The sequence below is a fragment of the Hoplias malabaricus genome, chromosome 15 (assembly GCF_029633855.1).
Source record: "Hoplias malabaricus isolate fHopMal1 chromosome 15, fHopMal1.hap1, whole genome shotgun sequence".
In the NCBI taxonomy this organism is placed as follows: domain Eukaryota; kingdom Metazoa; phylum Chordata; class Actinopteri; order Characiformes; family Erythrinidae; genus Hoplias; species Hoplias malabaricus.
The window spans coordinates 26,357,739-26,376,172 of record NC_089814.1 but is presented as its reverse complement, the minus strand read 5'-3'; the positions used below and the strand labels follow the sequence as shown (position 1 = coordinate 26,376,172).

General features: G+C 37.7%; 1 protein-coding gene across 1 annotated transcript; it reads right to left on the bottom strand.

Annotated features, from left to right (window-relative positions):
* Positions 1 to 740: 740 nt before the first annotated feature.
* traf4b (tnf receptor-associated factor 4b) lies at positions 741 to 18,397 on the bottom strand. The gene is made up of 7 exons (XM_066645092.1): positions 18,159 to 18,397; positions 12,803 to 12,854; positions 11,701 to 11,805; positions 6,904 to 7,065; positions 6,077 to 6,238; positions 5,816 to 5,971; positions 741 to 4,571 (listed from the first exon to the last, which is right to left on the bottom strand). Exons 1-7 carry the CDS (start codon positions 18,299 to 18,301, stop codon positions 3,915 to 3,917), a joined length of 1,437 nt encoding a protein of 478 aa, XP_066501189.1. The 5' UTR covers positions 18,302 to 18,397; the 3' UTR covers positions 741 to 3,914.
* Between the last annotated feature and the right edge of the window lie 37 nt (positions 18,398 to 18,434).

Below are 18,434 nucleotides of genomic sequence, written 5' to 3'. Positions count from 1 at the left end.
CAGTTTTCTTAATGCATATAAGTAGGTGTCATGAAGCATTCTGGTCAATGCCCTTCAGAAAAGTGCGGCCAAATATTTATTAGACTTGCCTTTGTTAGCTTTTCAGCTCTTTTCCAAAAACGTGTGTGTGATGCATTGCGAGTTCACAGTTATTACACTTAACAAAAAATTGCAGTAAACTCATTAGAAAAAAGGCAATAAAATCCTAAACCTCGACAATCAAAACAAACAGACACAAAGACGGGACAAAACCTCACCGTGGGATTCTCTATTAATTCATTCTCTGTAACCGCTTATCCAGTTCAGGGTCGCAGTGGGTCCAGAGCCTACCTGGAATCATTGGGCGCAAGGCGGGAATACACCCTTGAGGGGGCGCCAGTCCTTCACAGGGCAACACAGACACACACACTCATACCTACAGACAAATTTGAGTCGCCAATCCACCTACCAACGTGTGTTTTTGGACTGTGGGAGGAAACCGGAGCACCCGGAGGAAACTCACGCGGACACGGGGAGAACACACCAACTCCTCACAGACAGCGGGAATCGAACCCACAACCTCCAGGTCCCTGGAGCTGTGTGACTGCGACACTACCTGCTGCACCACCGTGCAGTTAATTCAGTTAATTAACAGTCCTAACTCATGAATCTCTGAGGATAATATCCTTGCCGTTGTATACAATAATGAATACAAACATTATTTATTTATTTATTTTTAAATGAATAGATATACAGTTTTGATATTTAGATATAAATTTTTGGTCATAAAAAATATTATACTTTCATAAATAAAAGTATGTATTTTCAGTAAAGTTGTAGGTAAATAATATTTAGAAAATGGGCTTTATTATACATTACACTTCAGTAACTTTTCTAGGGCTGCACAGTATTGGAAAACTATGACAATGAAATATATTTTTCTGCAGTACAATAAAAATGTAGGAGGAAACAGCGCAGACACAAAACAATGCTTGAACTCAGGACAGAGAAACCCCAAATCTTTTTTTGCAGGGACAATATCTGTAGCACCATCATGCAGTCTGAATAAATGAGCCCTGTGACCACTTCTCTGAAGTGATTTTGGAGAGGAATTACAGACTTATTGACAAAACACGTAAAACACTTGTTGACAAATCACTGTATTAATACAATACACTTTTCTTAACTCAGGCTAATGTCAACTGATCAAAAATGACTGATTGGTAGTTCACTGTGCAGGCAGTTTGCATGCCAAGAAATAACTACAAGCTCCCTCTGTCTAAGAACTTTTGAATAGGGTTCTTCTCTTCTCTTGTACATAAATCATAAGTGATAACCTTAGGATTTTTTACTTTTGAATCAAGCACTAAACAAGTTGTAACATGATATGTATGAATTCATTTGCCTTACTTGACAGTGCACATCCTGCACTGTTACTATTGCAGTAGGAATACAATGAAATTATGATGCTGAAACTAATGCCACCCCAAAGTATTTGCATAACCAGAAAAACGAACCATCTGCTAATTAATTCACATTTTTAGAACTTAATCATGGCAAGGAATAGGTAAGTAAAGAAATAGATATTTGTGGTAAATCAAAAAACGTTTTGAACAACAGATCTGTAAGGAAGAACATTAATGATGAGCATGAGCTTGAATAGAGCCTGGCCTCATTTCTTGACCAAACGTATGTAGACACCTGCTCTCCCAAAAATCTGAAATCAAGGATACAGCTTAATCTCTTCTTGGAACAACTAACACACTAGATACTAGTACTTTGTAATAAGCATTTGGTTGGATTCAGCCACAAAAAACATCAGTGATGACAGAAACTGAGACTGGTGATCATCACTCAAATTCATCCAGTTATTGGATGGTGCACCTCTTCTCCAGTTCCACTACTTCACAGCCCAATACTGGGGGCTTTATACTGTTTAAGTCCATGCTTGACACCAGGCACGCTATACAGTTGGAGACCTTTTTTAGCAATGGGTGCATCTTCAGGTAGTACAAACCGGATTCCAAAAAAAATTGGGACACTAAACAAATTGTGAATAAAAACTGAATGCAATGATGTGGAGGTGCCAACATCTAATTTTTTATTCAGAATAGAACACAAATCATAGATCAAAAGTTTAAACTGAGAGAATGTATCATTTTAAGGGAAAAATGTGTTGTTTCAAAATCTTATGGCATCAACAAATCCCAAAAAAGTTGGGACAAGGCCATTTTTTACCACTGTGTGGCATCCCCCCTTCTTCTTACAACACTCAACAGACGTCTGGGGACAGAGGAGACCAGTTTCTCAAGTTTAGAAATAGGAATGCTCTCCCATTCATGTCTAATACAGGCCTCTAACTGTTCAGTCGTCTTGGGCCTTCTTTGTCGCACCTTCCTCTTTATGATGCGCGAAATGTTCTTTATAGGTGAAAGATCTGGACTGCATGCTGGCCATTTCAGTACCCGGATCCTTCTCCTACGTAGCCATGATATTGTGATTGCTGCAGAATGTGGTCTGGCATTATCTTGTTGAAAAATGCAGGGGCTTCCCTGAAAGAGAGGACGTCTAGATGGGAGCATATGTTGTTCTAGAACCTGAATCTCTGCATTAAAAGCGCCTTTCCAGACATGCAATCTGCCCATGCCACAAGCACTCATGCAACCCCATACCATCAGTGATGCAGGCTTCTGAACGGAGCGTTGATAACAACTTGGGTTATCCTTGTCCTCTCTGGTCCGGATGACATGGCGTCCCAGTGTTCCATAAAGAACTTAAAATTGTGACTCATCTGACCACAGAACAGTGTTCCATTTTACCACACTCCATTTTAAAAGACCCCTGGCCCAGTGCAAACATCTAAGGTTGTGGAGCTTGCTTAGAAATGGCTTCCTCTTTGCACTCTAGAGTTTCAGCTGGCAACGGCGGATGGCACGGTGGATTGTGTTCACTGACAATGCTTTCTGGAAGTACTCCTGAGCCCATTCTGTTATTTCCTTGACAGTGGCATTCCTGTTTGAGGTGCAGTGACGTTTAAGGGCCCCGAGATCACGAGCATCCAGAGTTTTACGGCCCTGACCCTTACGCACAGCAATTGTTCCAGATTCTCTGAATCTTTTGATGATGTTATGCACGGTTGATGATGATAACTTAAAAGTATTTGCTATTTTACGCTGGGTAACACCATTCTGGTATTTCTGCACTATCCTTCTGCGCAACAATGGTGGAATTGGTGATCCTCTTACCATCTTAGCTTCAGAGAGACACTGACACTCTGAGAAGCTCTTTTTATACCCAATCATGTTGTCAATTGACCTAATTAGTGTTAAGTGGTCTTCCAGCTGTTCATTATATGCTCAGTTTCCTTTTTCCATCCACTTATTGCTACTTGTCCCAACTTTTTTGGGATTTGTTGCCACTGTTGAAACATTTCTTTTAAAATGTTACATTTACTCAGATTAAACTTTTGATCTGTCATCTATGTTCTATTACGAATAAAATATTGACATTTGCCATCTCCACATCATTGCATTCAGTTTTCTTTTTTATTTGTTTAGTGTCCCAACTTTTTTGGAATCCGGTTTGTAGTAATCACATTAGAAAAGGTGTCAGTGAACCTTCAAGATTTGTATAGGTGACATTAATTACAAATTCTGACCTCTTAGTGGCCATGCTGCATAGATGCATTTTAAAAATTAGTGGAATATAGTATGAACTTATTCTTTTTTTTATGAAGACCCATCAAAATATTGTTCAGGTGAGCTTTCTTCTACTTGCAAACTCCATCCTTTTCTCTCCTTCTTTTACCCACTCATTATGTCCTGTAAACTATCTTGTTCTGTCCTGTCATTCTTTTTTTTTTGTCTGTATAAAAAGGCATACCATTAAAAAAGGCCAAAACTGGAGTATAAAACAGAGCTAATTTGAAGTTGGGCTCAGTTGATTATCTTTTGAACCACATCTATGGAGGCTTTAATGAAGACAGCATTATCTCTGATGTAGTTCCTTTTCCTCATTTGCTCATGGGAGATGAACTTGGGGTAGCCAAACCCTAGCATACTCTCATCCAGACAGCCCCCACGGACACTGCCCACTGCCCCAGGCTGAGGCCGTTGGAAGTTTTTCCAGCTGGGGTCTGGGCTGAAGCTCTCTAAGATGTGCTGGGGCTTGGAGAAGGCAGGGTCACTCTGATCCAGCAGTGAGAAGGTGACTCGGCAGGGGAAAGGCCACTCCAGCAGGCTGTCGTACTCGCCTGGCAGAACTCTGATGTAGATGGACAGGTGTGATCCCTCCCCACTGCCATTGCCATTGGGGAAAGCAGAGACTTGGAGGCGGTAACCATGACGATGGGAATAAAAGGCAGTACTAAAAAGCTCCAAACTGCCATTGGTCTTGTTTCTAGCCTCCTGTAGGTGGCGGCTGAAATCGGGAATTTTCCAGAGCAGGGTGCCATTTTGGCTTCCAGAAAGTTCTTCCACGCGACGTCTTAGTTCCCTCAGCTCCATTCTCTGCCGATTTACCAACCCACAAAGTAAAGAGAGGTGAGACTGTGTGGCCTCCTCCAGGTGATGAGCCACTGCAGGCTTAGGACACTGGCAGGAAAGAGCGGAATGCAAGGACAGGATAAATATAAATGTACACATACAAACACACACACACACAAAATCATATATACTGTTCACCAGGGGACACAAATAAGTGGATGGTGTCCTATTTGGACCAATAACTGATAAAGTTGATTTTGAATGGAATGTATATTTTAATTGGTATAACTTTTCTAGCCATTTCAGTACAGTACAGTTCAGTACAGCAGTCCAGGAAACCCAAACCAATAACACTGTACATATATCACACATAACACTACTCAACCAATCAATTCTGTGCATTATGATGAGTGTCTCATCTTGGTTGAATGAAACACACAGGGCAGGGCTCCAGACATCGCTGTTCTGGGGTCAATAAAAAATGCCCACAGGACAAAATAAAAGTTATTTTTGGACACTTTCTGTAAAACCTTTCCGTAAGAAACCTGATCACTAGTTCAAATAGTCAAAGAGTTCTCACGCTTATCATGGAGTCTGTTTATGGATAAAATCCCACCCTTAAGCAAAAAGGGCCAATTAGATTACGGGTTATGCAGCAAGCAGAAGAAAGTCAACGATAATGTGAAGCCAGTGGGAAAAAGCAGTAAACAACCACAACTACAAGACAAGTGATAGGAACTTTATTTTAATATGCACATTTTCAGAAGCTTTGTTTTATGGTTTAATTTTACCTGAAATGAGAAAAGAAAATTTTATGTAGAGTATCTGTTATTTATAATTTATCCCATTCTGTGTGAAAACTGACAAATACTATATTAAAAATGTAATTGTGACTTACTGTAATTTGATTTTACATTCAATTTTTGTTAGCTACATAAAAATTGATGGGACTAATAGGCTATTTCAATATACAGGATATGGCACTGATCATAATGCAAGTTAGGAATTCTGATTTTCTGGAACTTGGTTTGAGGAAATTTTCTCTAACTGGACCTTAATACATTTTAATGAAATACACAAATAAACTATTCCCACTTGAACAGTAAAGTACTGACTGGTGTGAAACGTTAGAACCTGTAGCAATCTGTACCAATTTTAAAAGGAAATTAAAAAAAAACATCCACCAATATTTCCTAATAACATTTTATATTGTAAATGAAGCTGATGGGTATGGTTACCCAAGAGATTAAATTGAGATTATCCAAGATGTGAGTATGTATGTGCATACTGGGTGCATTGTAAGTAAGCAGCTCAAACTTTGACAATCAATGGCATGAAGCACAAATCCTTACTCTGTATTTGCATCCAGCCTCTTTAAAGGGGCAGAATGCAGTGGCGGTCCCACAGCCTTCCTTAATATGAGCCATTAAATCCTCTCGGGCCATTCCAGCCGTGCCACACTGTTTCGGGCACTGCACTGGGAAACGTGGGCACTGAGTCTGGTGATGCTGTTTGAGAACAGAAAAATATACAGATTTTAAGACAAAGGAAAAGCAAGTGAACCATACTACAGCATAAACTATTGTGTATTTATTAGTTAACAGTCCACAGACCTGGATGGTGTCAAAGAGGAACTCTTTGCTACAGTATTTGCAGGGCAGTTTACGTTTGGGACATTCAGACACAGAGTGCTGGTTTAGCAGTCTGCGCACTATACGAGCCCCACATTTATTCTCACAGTACACATTCTCCTCCGGACACACTTCCTGATGCCTCTGTGAGTGGAGAAATACTTTTATTAAATAACACATTTATGATCCATTCAAAATATGTTTAATCTTAACATGAAAACAACTCTATTTATATCAGTATTTATTATTTATGTTTAGGAACACACACACACACACACATACACAATGTATTAATTGATAACTGGTAATTAATTGTGGTGTATTATTGAAATGGAGGACTAAGGGACTTGGATTAAGACTAGAATTGGACAAAGCAGTTATCACTATTCATAAATATTTTTATTCATGTCATAACACAGCACTGGTCATATCTTCATAAAATCATGAGTTTGATCACTTGTGATGCCTCAGTCATCTGAGGCTGGGACTGGGAGAGCATAATTCTCCCTTGTATCTTTGCTCTCTGCTTCATGTGCATTCACAGGTCATTCTATGCGGGCAGCTTGTGTTCCCTCCTTTTTAGTGGTGGTGCATTAACATCAGTTAGAAAAGTGCGCTGAGTGAGTGAGTGAGTGTATGTGACTTAAAAGTCGGTTCCATGAGGTGTCCCACAGCTAAACAAAACAGAAATGGCTAAATGGTAATATATTTATGTAAGATTTCCTCTTTCCACAAAACTAATACTGCACATCGACAGGCTTAAAAATTTGAGAACATCATCAGAGAGCTGTTAGTGCTGTTGGCCTCACCTCATATGCCTGGCCAGTGAATTCCTGAGCGCAGTGGTCACAGTGGAGTTTTCTCTTTGTGCAGTCGTGTTGCATGTGCTCGGGCAGGTCACGCCTTGGCAGCTTCACAGCGCAGCGGTTAGGACATGGCACCACATTATATGCACATGCTGTTAGATGAGCCTAAAGTAGAGAGGAAAATGTAAACATGCAAAAAAATGAAAAATAGGTTATGGGACTTTACAAGATAAGTTTTTTTTTTTTAACATACAAACCTGTTTCCAGAACTGTTGTAAAAGAACAAGAATCTGACTTGTTAATTCTCTTGAAAATGTGTTTATCTGGTACAAAGAAATGTTTTCCAATTTATTCACTTAACAATTTAATTGTAATTTGTAAACACAAACAAATTATTTAAGTCCTCTCTAAGGTATTGTGTCAAGATGGTGTGTGGCTGGGCGTCTGTTACTCTCACTTTGGCTTGTGTCGTTAGTGTTGCTACGCTTTGGCACTTTACATAGTAAGTCTCCACTGGTGTATGATCGCCAGTTTCTCCTGGATCTTAGATATAATATCTGTGATGTAGGGGTGTTTAATCACAGTGGACAGAATCATCTGCCCCCGCACCTATCGGGTATTCTGACTCACCTGTACCGGGCCTCGGCCCAAACAATTCGGCGGAAGCATCGGCTAGTGAAACTAGACGTCTGCCTCTCACATTCACACATACCATCTCCCTGGTACCTGTCATCGGCCTGGATGAGGGATTACAGCCCCGCCGCCCATGCTTTTCCCGGCTCCGCGAGGGGGGTATCCCCGCAACCTGAGGACGCCTCTTCGTGCTCCTAAATTCGCTGAAGCACAGGTCTCAGCTCCTGACAGGATCGGCCTTTTGAACGCCAGATCACTGGCAAATAAAAATTTTATCCTGAGGGACTTCTTCTGTTCCCAAAGCCTGGATTTTCTTTTACCCCCGGACGTCAGGCCGGGGAGGAGGAAAGGCGACTGTGTTTAAAAATAATTTTAAATGTAAACAGCGTGCTGTATCACCCACATTTTCCAGTTTAGATGTCACTTTATTTGAGGTGGGCCACTCTGACCCGGTGCTGTGCGCTGTCATCTATCGACCCCCTAAATATACAATAAGGATTTTCATAAATGACAGTTCCGAATTTCTGGCTGGACATATGCCAAACTATGATCGCATCCTTATCGTCGGGGGCTTTAACATTCACGTGTGCTGTCCTGATAAACCGCTGGTAAAGGACTTTGTAAACATCATTGACTCTTTTAATTTAGTGCAGTATGTGTCCGGGCCCACACATGAACATGGACATACCTTAGACCTTGTTCTTTCTTATGGGTTGTCTGTGTCAAATTTAGAGATCTATAATAGTGGGTTTCTGATCACATGCCTGTTTTATTTGACGCTGCTTTATCCTGTGCTGCAGTTAAATCTTGCGCTCCTGCTCTTCTTGGTCGGAGTTTTAACTCTTTCACTGCCGGTCAGTTCACCTGCGCTTTCGACCAGCTTTTTTCTCCACCTGACTCAGCCTCTGTTAATACGGAGGAGCCCAGCTCCTGGTTTTACTCCTCCTGCCGAACCATACTGGACTCAGTGGCTCCATTAAGAATTATACAGCCCAAAGTTAAACCTGAGCCTTGGTTCAATGGCCGAGCGCGTGCAGAAAAGCAGAAGTGTCGGAGGAGCTGAACGCAGATGGAAAAAAAAATAAGCTGCAGGTTTCATTTCAAATGTTAAAAGACTGCTGGCGTTCTTACCTGAGCACCATCAAAGAGTTTAAGAGAGAACACTTGTGAAATATTATTATGGCAAATTATCATAAACCACGTCTGTTATTTAAAACCATTGACTCTGTTCTTAAGGCCCCTCAGCCTGTCTGTTTGGAAGCATCTCCTGACATGTGTAATGACTTTCTGAACTTATTTATTGATAAGATTGTTACTGTAAGAGCTCTTATCACAGCTCCTGCTGTTGACCCCTCTGACTCTGTCCCTTGCTTGGCTGTGTTTGACAGGTTTGAGCTGGTGACTCTTGGAGGATGTGGTGGGCCATTTAAAGCCCTCAGGTTCTCCTTGTGATGTTTAGCTTCCGCATTTTCTAAAATAAATCTTTCATAGTATAGGGCAGCAGGTTCTGGCCATTATTAACAGCAGTCTGTTTGTTCCTGTGAGTTTTAAACATGCTGTAGTACAACCCTTGCTCAAGAAACCTGGCCTCAACCATACGGTATTGGCTAATTATAGGCCTATTTCCAAGTGGCCTTTTATTTAAAAAATCTTGGAGAAAGTTGTTTATGCTCAACTGAAATTATTTTTGGATTTTTCAGTCTGGTTTTAAAACCTTGTATAGTACAGTGTCAGTGTTGCTCAGGGTTTTCAATGACATTCTCCTGGCCAATGATTCTGGGGACCATGTAATTTTTGTCCTGTTAGATCTAACTGCGTCATTTGACACAGTGGATCACAACATTTTAGTTTCCCGCTTGCAGCATCTAGTTGGCATTTGTGGTGGTGTTTTAGAATGGTTATCTGACAGACAGAACTTTGTGTGTGAGTTTTGCTGGCTCAGAATCCTCCTCAGCTCCCCTATCATATGGGGTTACACAGGGCTCAATCTTAGGACCTCTCCTTGGAAAAAGAAATATGCTTTCTCGATTGAACCACTTATGTAATGTCTTAATGACATTTAAAGACTGGATGGCTTAAAATTGTTTACATTTTAATGAAAACAAAACAGAAATGATGGTGTTTGGTCCCAGTGGTCCCTGTGAAGCCCCTTCAGTTGATTTGGGCCCCCTTGACTTTGTATGTGAAGCCAACAATCTTAAATTTGGGTTTTAAGATGGACAGTGATTTTAAATTGGACCGCCAAATTGGCACAGTAGTTAAGTCCAGCTTTTTCCACCTGAGGCAGCTGGCAAAGGTGAACCCAATTCTTGCACACGAGCACGTTCAAACAGTAACCCATGCCTTCATCAAATCCCGACTGGATTAATGCAATGCACTCTATTTTGGAGTCAGCTAGTCCTCCCTCAGACGTCTCCAAAATGCTGCTGTCCGACTTTTAACGGGATCGCATAAGAGGGAACATATAGCTCCCATTCTGGCCTCTCTCCACTGGATGTCTGTGCATTTTAGAGTACATTTTAAAATTCTCTTATTTGTTTTTAAATCTTTAAATGGACTGGCCCCACTTTACCTCGCTGAGATGCTACATCCCCACATCCCTGCTTGGTGCCTCAGGTCAGCTGATCATCTGCTCCTGGAGGTGCCGAAGTTGAAACGTAACCTACCACTATATATATTAGGCAGGCTTCCTCATTTAAAATTTTTAAAACTTATCTTAAAACCAATTTCTATTCCCTGGCTTTCAACCCAGCGTGAGATTTTGCTTTATTAGTTTTGTTTTATTTTAGTTATATATTTTTCCTAATGGTTATATTTTGTTTTATAAACACCTGTGTACAGCACTTTGTTTCAGCTGTTGTTGTTTTTTAAAGTGCTCTATAAATACAGTTGAGTTGAGTTATAACCTTATCTAAGCCTATATTAAAATATATTACACATTTAATAAAATATAAACAATTTAGAATGTTATATCAGTGAAGCTGTCCAAAAATATTTGGCATAGGGATGTGTTTAACACTCTATTTCAAAATCTTTCCTTTTAATTAAAAAATTGTAATAATTTTGGAAGTGTTACAATATTTAAAGTTTTTTGCCCATTCTTTCTTGATATAATACTTCAGCTGTTCAACAGTCTGTGGTTGCATTGACTGATTCTAGTCTTCATGATTTGCTACAAGAGGCAGATCTGGACTGCAGGCAAGTCAGTCAAACACACACTCTCTGTGACTGCAAAGCCACAGATGCGGAATAAGGCCTGGCCTGGTCTTGCTGAAATAACCAAGAACATGCATCCAATACTATGACAAATGTTGGACCTTCCACTGATGACAGTCTAATGTACCTTTTGTCTTGGCCACAGAGATTGTGACGTGTTTCTCTTGAGGGGAAAAGAGCACATGCTTCAACTGTCTTTCTGACCATCTGAGATGAATTTGGGCCCAGAGAACTCAGCAATACTTCTGTATAGAGCAGTTGTGTGGCTATCTCCTTACATAATATTTAAGGTTATATTTCTTGACACAGAGATAGACTATATTAAGTCACAAAAGTTCATGACAGCTTCTCATGAAATACCATCTGAGGACTCAAAAGTCATGCATTCAACATTATTTCTGGCCTTGCCAAACATGTATTGCAATTTCTCTGAATTCCCTTAATCTTTAATGATATAATGTACAGTAGACGGTGACAAACCTAAATCCTTGGCAGTCTTGTGTTGAGAAATGTTGTTTTTGAACAGTTTTACAATTTTCTCATGGATTTTGGTAAAACGTGGTGATGCAAGACCAATCTTTGCCTGCACGGGCTAATATACTGTTTAATGTACCTTATATATTTTCCTGTTTATAACGGAATATTTCAAAGTGCAATAACTTTATTCTATAACCATTTCTCTCTTCTCTCTCTCTTTTTTTCAAGTATGTTGTAGGTATAATTTATAATATAATAAATATTTACAAATATGATGTACTGTAGTTTGCCAGTGAAAACATTAGAAATCAATTAAATAAAATGTGCAAATAAAAAAAGTTCAAATAACAATTCACATGTTTTATTGTATATTACAAACAGTCCCATCTATTGTGGAAAAGGGAGAGTATTTGGTTTTAGAACCATGAACTCTGCATTTCCCCTGAAAACAAGTGATTGTTATGTGTGTCTTACCTGAAGTTGTTTATTCTGTGCGGCCCAGCGGCAGCCTTCCTCGCTGTGAATGCAACGGATGGGTAGAGCCAGAATCTGCTGCTCCAGCTCCACATCTGGAAAAATCTAAACAACACCAATCCAGTTATTATTTTAGTTTTTACCAGACAATCAATATACATTAGTCTATAAAGCACTATGTTATAATATACCAGTCCCAAAACTCTCTAAAAAAACACAGCTCTGGGTACATTAATGCACTTATTTAACTACTAGCATAACATCATTACATCATGTTGTATTAACCCAGCTAATACAAAACAACTTTGAAGCTATAATGTCACTTCAAAAAAAGCGTAAAGCATACACATCTCACAGTGATTAATGTGCAATTAAGCCCATAATACAGCAGTGTCCCCAAAATTACAGTGTACATGACTGAAATTCAGTAAAGACAACTGTATGCAAACATGTGCATGCTCCCAAATCAGCCATTACCTAATGACAATCTGCTTGTTTTTCACACATTCTATGTTTAAATGTATAACATAAGGTCTTTGGGAAAGTTGAATGTGGCAACCTGCAGTTCTATCACAGCCTATTGCAGGTAAGGGTGGGTGATATGACCCTAAAATAATATAATTATATTTCATGGCATTTTCTCGATAACTATATTCTTGGCAATATGATAAAACACTGAAAAATGCTTTTATTAATTTTAAGAATGCAACAAAATAAAAGTTGCATTATTATTAACTGTATAAAATTACACATATTTAACATATATTTTGTTTATTAAAGTTTTATTTTACTACAAATGTACCAGTTTAAACATTCAAAAGAAGTGATAAAAAATAAAATTTGTAAGATTCTGATTTCATATATAAAAAAAATTAAAAATAATATCGTAGAGTATAAATCTACCACAATCTAATTGCAGAAAATGTACTGTGTTAATATAAACAGCAAATGAAATGACTTTATTACATAAACAAGTCAGAATATCACGATTATCACAATATTTATTTTTATTGTTTTAAAAATTATGACGATATTATTGCGAATGATACAATATGACACCGTCCTAATTGCAGGGTGTTGAAGCTGATAGTGGTGTACTCACTTTAGCATAATCCAGAGGCAGCTGATCTTCTGGGCACTTGAACACACCTTCACTGTTGACAACATAAAAAAGCAGATGAGGTTTAGGTGAATGTATCTTATACACCTTTACAGTGAGGTTTGAAATGTGTGTGCACTTTTCCATAAATATGAACTAAATCATCATCAGATATTTACACAAGTCCTAAAAGTAAACAAAGAGGACCCAGTTAAACAAATGAGAAAAAACATTATACTTTGTCACATATTTACTGAGGATATTTCAGTCTGGCAACCCTACCATGCACTCCATGGTTGTTCAGTGTGCTCCTGATGGTGGACTTATGATCATTAACCTTAGCCAACATGAGAAAGGCCTTTAGATGTTTAGAAGTTACTTTGGGTTCTTTAGTGACCTTGCAGATGATTACATGTCTTAACCTTACAGTGATCTTTCTTGATTGACCACTCCTGGGAAAGAGCAACAATGATCTTGAATTGTGGACTCACATTACAGTCCCACCCTGTCATACCTTAGAGGCATTTACAAATGTTTGGTAATATGTAAATAATTATAATAAGTTGTATGCAAATGTTTTGGTGCCCCTGGCCAAATTACAAGTTTGGTTAATTTGCCATTGATAATAAGGTAAAACACCTTTTACAAGGAATCAGCTTCTCCACACCAACAGCTGTTGATTTCTTTTTTCTACAATTAATTTTTACTTATGAGTTTAATATATTGGGAATAAAATATCAATAATTGTTTGACAAACTTCAAGGTCACTGATATGCCATTACATTTGCTTGTATTAGCCACATATTGTGTTTTATGTTTTGCCAGTATTTTAGCAAAGAAATTCAACAAACTCCTAATACTCCAAAAACCTGTTACATACAACTTATATATCCCTTACATTTTTCAAAATTGCTTAGGAGTTACCAAATAAATTTTTGCTTTTACTGAATAATCATTAAGACAAATGATTTATTAATAAGATTAATGTTAATGCCTCTGCAGTGGATTTAGTGTGGGAAAGTTGCAACAGTAACAGGCTTGTTTGGCTCGTTTGCTGGAATTTATACACTGTTGTGTCCATATGTTTGAGCTTTAACACTTTCTAGGTCATCAGAAGCCCAGGGGCATCTGCTCCAAATTATAGAAGCCCTCTAAAACACACACAAAGCTGATTAGTGTGTGTTAATCTTTCAACCTAATTAAATCTTTTTCTTGTAAAGCTTGTACTTTTAACCCTGTAGACTCCCAGGTTTATTACATCCTGGCTTATTATTCAGTACCTAAATTGTATACACTTTCTTTATAATATTCTTGTATACCATTTCTTTATGAAGAAAATAAATTTATTTCAAGTTGGTGACAATGCTATTCATCATTTGTTTTCATAAGAGCCAATATTGAGCCCTTAATATTAAATATCATTATACTGTAATTTCAAGATGTTTTCTCCAGGATGCAATGGAAAACATTCCTGCCTTGTACAAGAATCATGACTTGATTGTTGACGTGTCATGATCTGTTTCCAAAAGAAAGAAAGAAAGAAAAAAAAAACAGTTTCACATAGCATATATTCATGGCACAACTTGTTTAAAACTGAGCACGAGGCCCCTAGGGATTATTGGTGACGCAACTGTTACTCACATAAAAATCCAGCATATAAACAAAGACAGTGCTAAGCAATCCATGGTAAATATTATTTTTATGCTATTTACATCTAATAAACCTGACTGAAACCATTCAATAACTGGCTCCTAAGATTTTGGAAAACACATAATCACAAATGGCCGGTGGGGCAGCTGTGGCCTTGAGCTTAGAGAAGCGAGCTTGAGGCCAGAGGGTCACTGGTTCAATTCCTGGGACCGGCAAGGAAAAATTAATTCAAGGCACCTAAGCCCCCAAACTGGGCACTGAGGTGGTTGGCAGCCCCCTGCTCCAGTTGTGTGTGTGTTTTACTGCCTCTAGTGTTTGTGAAGGATTGCTCACTAGTGCGTGTTTGTGTGTTCACTGCCACCGATGTGTCAAATGCAGAGAAACAATTTCCCTAAAATAAAGGTGTTTCTTCATCTTCTTCTTCAGTTTTATCTTCTTTTGTAAGAAAAGTCAACTGGTGTAGATTTCACCTTAACTAATTTATTTATAGGTTCCATCATAGTTATATTAATAATAAACTGACAGTACTCATATTTATTACTCAATAATTAATGCACATATATACATAAACATTTATGAAATATAATAATTGTTTTACAATGTAATTTACAAAGACTGGTTATAAAGTTACTTTATACACTCTCAGGAAAAAGGTACAGTAGAGGTACATTATCATCACCAAAATTACAAAAAATTAACGTACCTAACATAGTATAAGTCCTGGAAATGAAATGGGTTATATGAAATCAACAAAAAATTTTATTTACAATAATTATAGAATAAGGTACAATTACATTCCCTACCTAGAGAGAGGGAGAGAGAGAGAAAGGATGCATTTAAAGACATAATGCAGGTCTTAAATTTAATGGCTTAAATGGAGTCATTTCAGAGAAGGAAGACACTGAACCAAAATATCATGCTGTGACTTGTACTATGCAAAACATTCTTTATGATGGCTTTATGAGACATGCACAAATCATAAAGAAAGTCCTTTTTTTTTCTTTCACGAATGGCACAGCTATGGTGCCTTTTTGTTCAGCTCTGTACCCATAGTTCTTCTCTTTTCAGAGAATGTTCTCTCGGAAAGGTAAACTAATTTAGTACCGCCCAGCTAAACAGTGACTGTACAAACAAGCCTGATCCCTCAGTTTAGCAAAGCCCTATCCCTGAGTGTGGAGCATAAGAGAAGTGAAACTGGCAGTCACCCATTACTGTGATAACATCTACAGAAAAACGTCAACAATGAACCGCATTGTTCGAGAGAAGGAATCAAAACACTCTCATATGACGCTATAGTGAAAATCGATCACTGTAAATTTAACAGTATCATATCTACATCATAACGCTCAGGATGAAGACCCAATATGGAATGATAACCTTTCTGGGTAATGCAGGTGGTTGGTATAAAATTATGTCAAAGTAACCGACACCGTTAAATGTTCTTAAAGTAATTGCTTTCTACTAAATTATCACCCTGCTTTTTGCTTAATTTCCATGGCTTTGGAATGAAGAGAAAGACTTCACAAATAACATTTGCCAAGGATTTTGATAATACACCAGTGCTTTTATTTAAAATGTTGTGACAATAGCTATTTTATCCAAAACAAATGTTTGTATTAGTGTAGTTGGTTTGGCAATTCTCTGGAGTAAATGCAAGAAAGAATGCAGTTTCTTGTACTCTCTTCCAAACATCACACAGCTTGCTTGACCTGTTTAGCAATAACTCACCATGGTGCTGCTTTGTCATGAATTTCTCCTTGTAACTGATACTTGAGAGTCAAATTTGGATTGGTGGTTAAGAATCAAAAGTAAAGTTGACAAAAGAAAAGTACTGAATTTACCTGATTCATATTTTGGGAATTCTGTTTTTAAGTTAAGTTGCTTTGGCCATAGGCTGTGTTGTTATAGTATATTTCATTTATGCAGCAAAGATGTACATTTGAAAGATGCGAAGATACACGAAGATATATGATAATATATATTAATCATTTATTGACTAATCCAGAACTGTACAGAGCTTGACTAATCCAGAACTTTTTTCCTATTGGGCTGTTAACCTAATGAAATGTAACATGAATCTCTATTTTTTAGTTTACTACTGTTTTTTGAACATACAACATTTCATGATGCTCAACATGCTTAAAAATTATGTTGAATAAAACAATATTACATTGACCTCCATTAAAATTTAGGAAGGATTAAAAAAATCTCCTATAAATGTATTACTCTGGAGATTTTATTTTTTCGTTGAACAGCAACTTTAATTGCTCTACAAAGAAAAAGTGTGTAATGCATAGTACAAAAATGTGTGTTGTGGATATACACAGCACACATTTCTTGTATAACTGAATACTAATAACAGAATCTTAATTGTTAATGGCACAGTAACATGCAAATTATTAAACCAAACAGGAAAACAAAGCAGACGTATTAGCTATGTCAGCACATCAAGTGTTTCATTACAAAGTGTGGCATATTTCTTTGTATCAATTTTGGATTCAAAGAGGTTTCAAAAGTATAACAGCTAATACGTAATGGAAAATACATTTTTCTTTTAATTTCTCTAACAAATACAGTACTAATATAAAGTAGCAATGATGGTTCTTGTAGAGTCTGTAAACAATGTTTTTGCAAGAATATAAGTGCAGTTTTTACAGGACCACATATCATGACTGCCTCATCAAAACCTCATATCTCATAAACGCTAACTTTTCAGGAGAAGGAAGAAACATTATTAACTTTGAATTCCATTAATAAATTAGCACATAGTTTTTACTTCATTTTGAGGCATTCCTGTTGGTCCATTTATGCTGAATTCTTCACAAAAAGGCAGCTGGTAGTTTAAAATCAATAAAGAGAGATACAAGGTTATATCTAAAAAGTAATGACTTAAATACATATTCAATAAATTTTTTTCTGAAGAATTTCACTGCATGTTTTCTTCTAATAAGTCTTAGACACCTAAGATAGTGCTTATATTAAACAAATAACAATAAATAAATAAAAAATTTACAGCATGTAGTATTAGTATTTTTATCATTTGTATTGTGTAATAGATGTGTTGTGAGCGAGTGTGAAGAAGAAAATTTGTTTCAAGATTTTGTCCTTCGTAGTTTGGTTTTTTTAAGTCAACAGCACACTTTATTTAAAATAATGATGCATTAATTCACCACTAAAACTTGGATAATAACCAAGGATAATACAGAGCTGATGCGAAGAGAGATTTAGGAGGGGTAAAACCAATATATTCACATATAGAATTCCACGTTTACAGTCATACATGATTTTATATTAATATTAGTATTTTTTGTTTTGTTTTGTTTTTGAGTAAATATGCACTGCTCAGAAAAATATCTTTTCAAATCTCATTTTCTCCGGTGCCTTAAACTTTTGCTCGGTACTAGATCTTCAAAGCAAATAGTGAATGAAATCCTCCAAACATATTTTAAAAAGTCTTGAGATTTTACAACTTTTATATTTTGAGATAAATTAGTGTGTTTTCACCTGAGGAATTCCTGGAAGCAAGTTTCCTGTTGTAAACACCTTTACACCAGGCTCGAGTGCAGATTTTTATAATGGCTCTGTGATTAAGAATGAGTGAGTTTTACCTGATAAACTCCTGGAGGCAGTTTTACCTATGTAAATACGTACAAATATGGCTCGAATAAAGGTTTAGACAGGGGGTTAGAGGTAAAGGAGTTAGTCTTACCTGAGGAACTCTTGGAGGCAGGTATCGCAGAAGCGGTGTCCGCAGGTAGAGACCTGAACCGGTTCTCTCATCGGTTTCTTACACAGAGGACACAGATAGCGCCTTCGCGGCCGCTCCAGAAAGCGGTAATCCAAACCCGGCATAACGACCAGGATCGGAAAACAGCGTTTACATTTACTCAGACACTAACTTGTTAAAGTCACGAACCCTGTTCCAAAGACTAGCCTTGCTCTCTCTCCACTCTCCGAGCGGTATGACATTTCCGGAGTCAGCACT

Bases quoted from the DNA above. Each gene is read 5' to 3' on its own strand.
- traf4b (XM_066645092.1), bottom strand. From the start codon at position 18,301: ATGCCGGGTTTGGATTACCGCTTTCTGGAGCGGCCGCGAAGGCGCTAT. The intron at 12,855-18,158 runs GTAAGACTAACT...TGTTGTCAACAG, and splicing joins TGCCTCCAAGAGTTCCTCAG to TGAAGGTGTGTTCAAGTGCC. The intron at 4,572-5,815 runs GTAAGGATTTGT...CTTTCCTGCCAG, and splicing joins AGGCTGGATGCAAATACAGA to TGTCCTAAGCCTGCAGTGGC.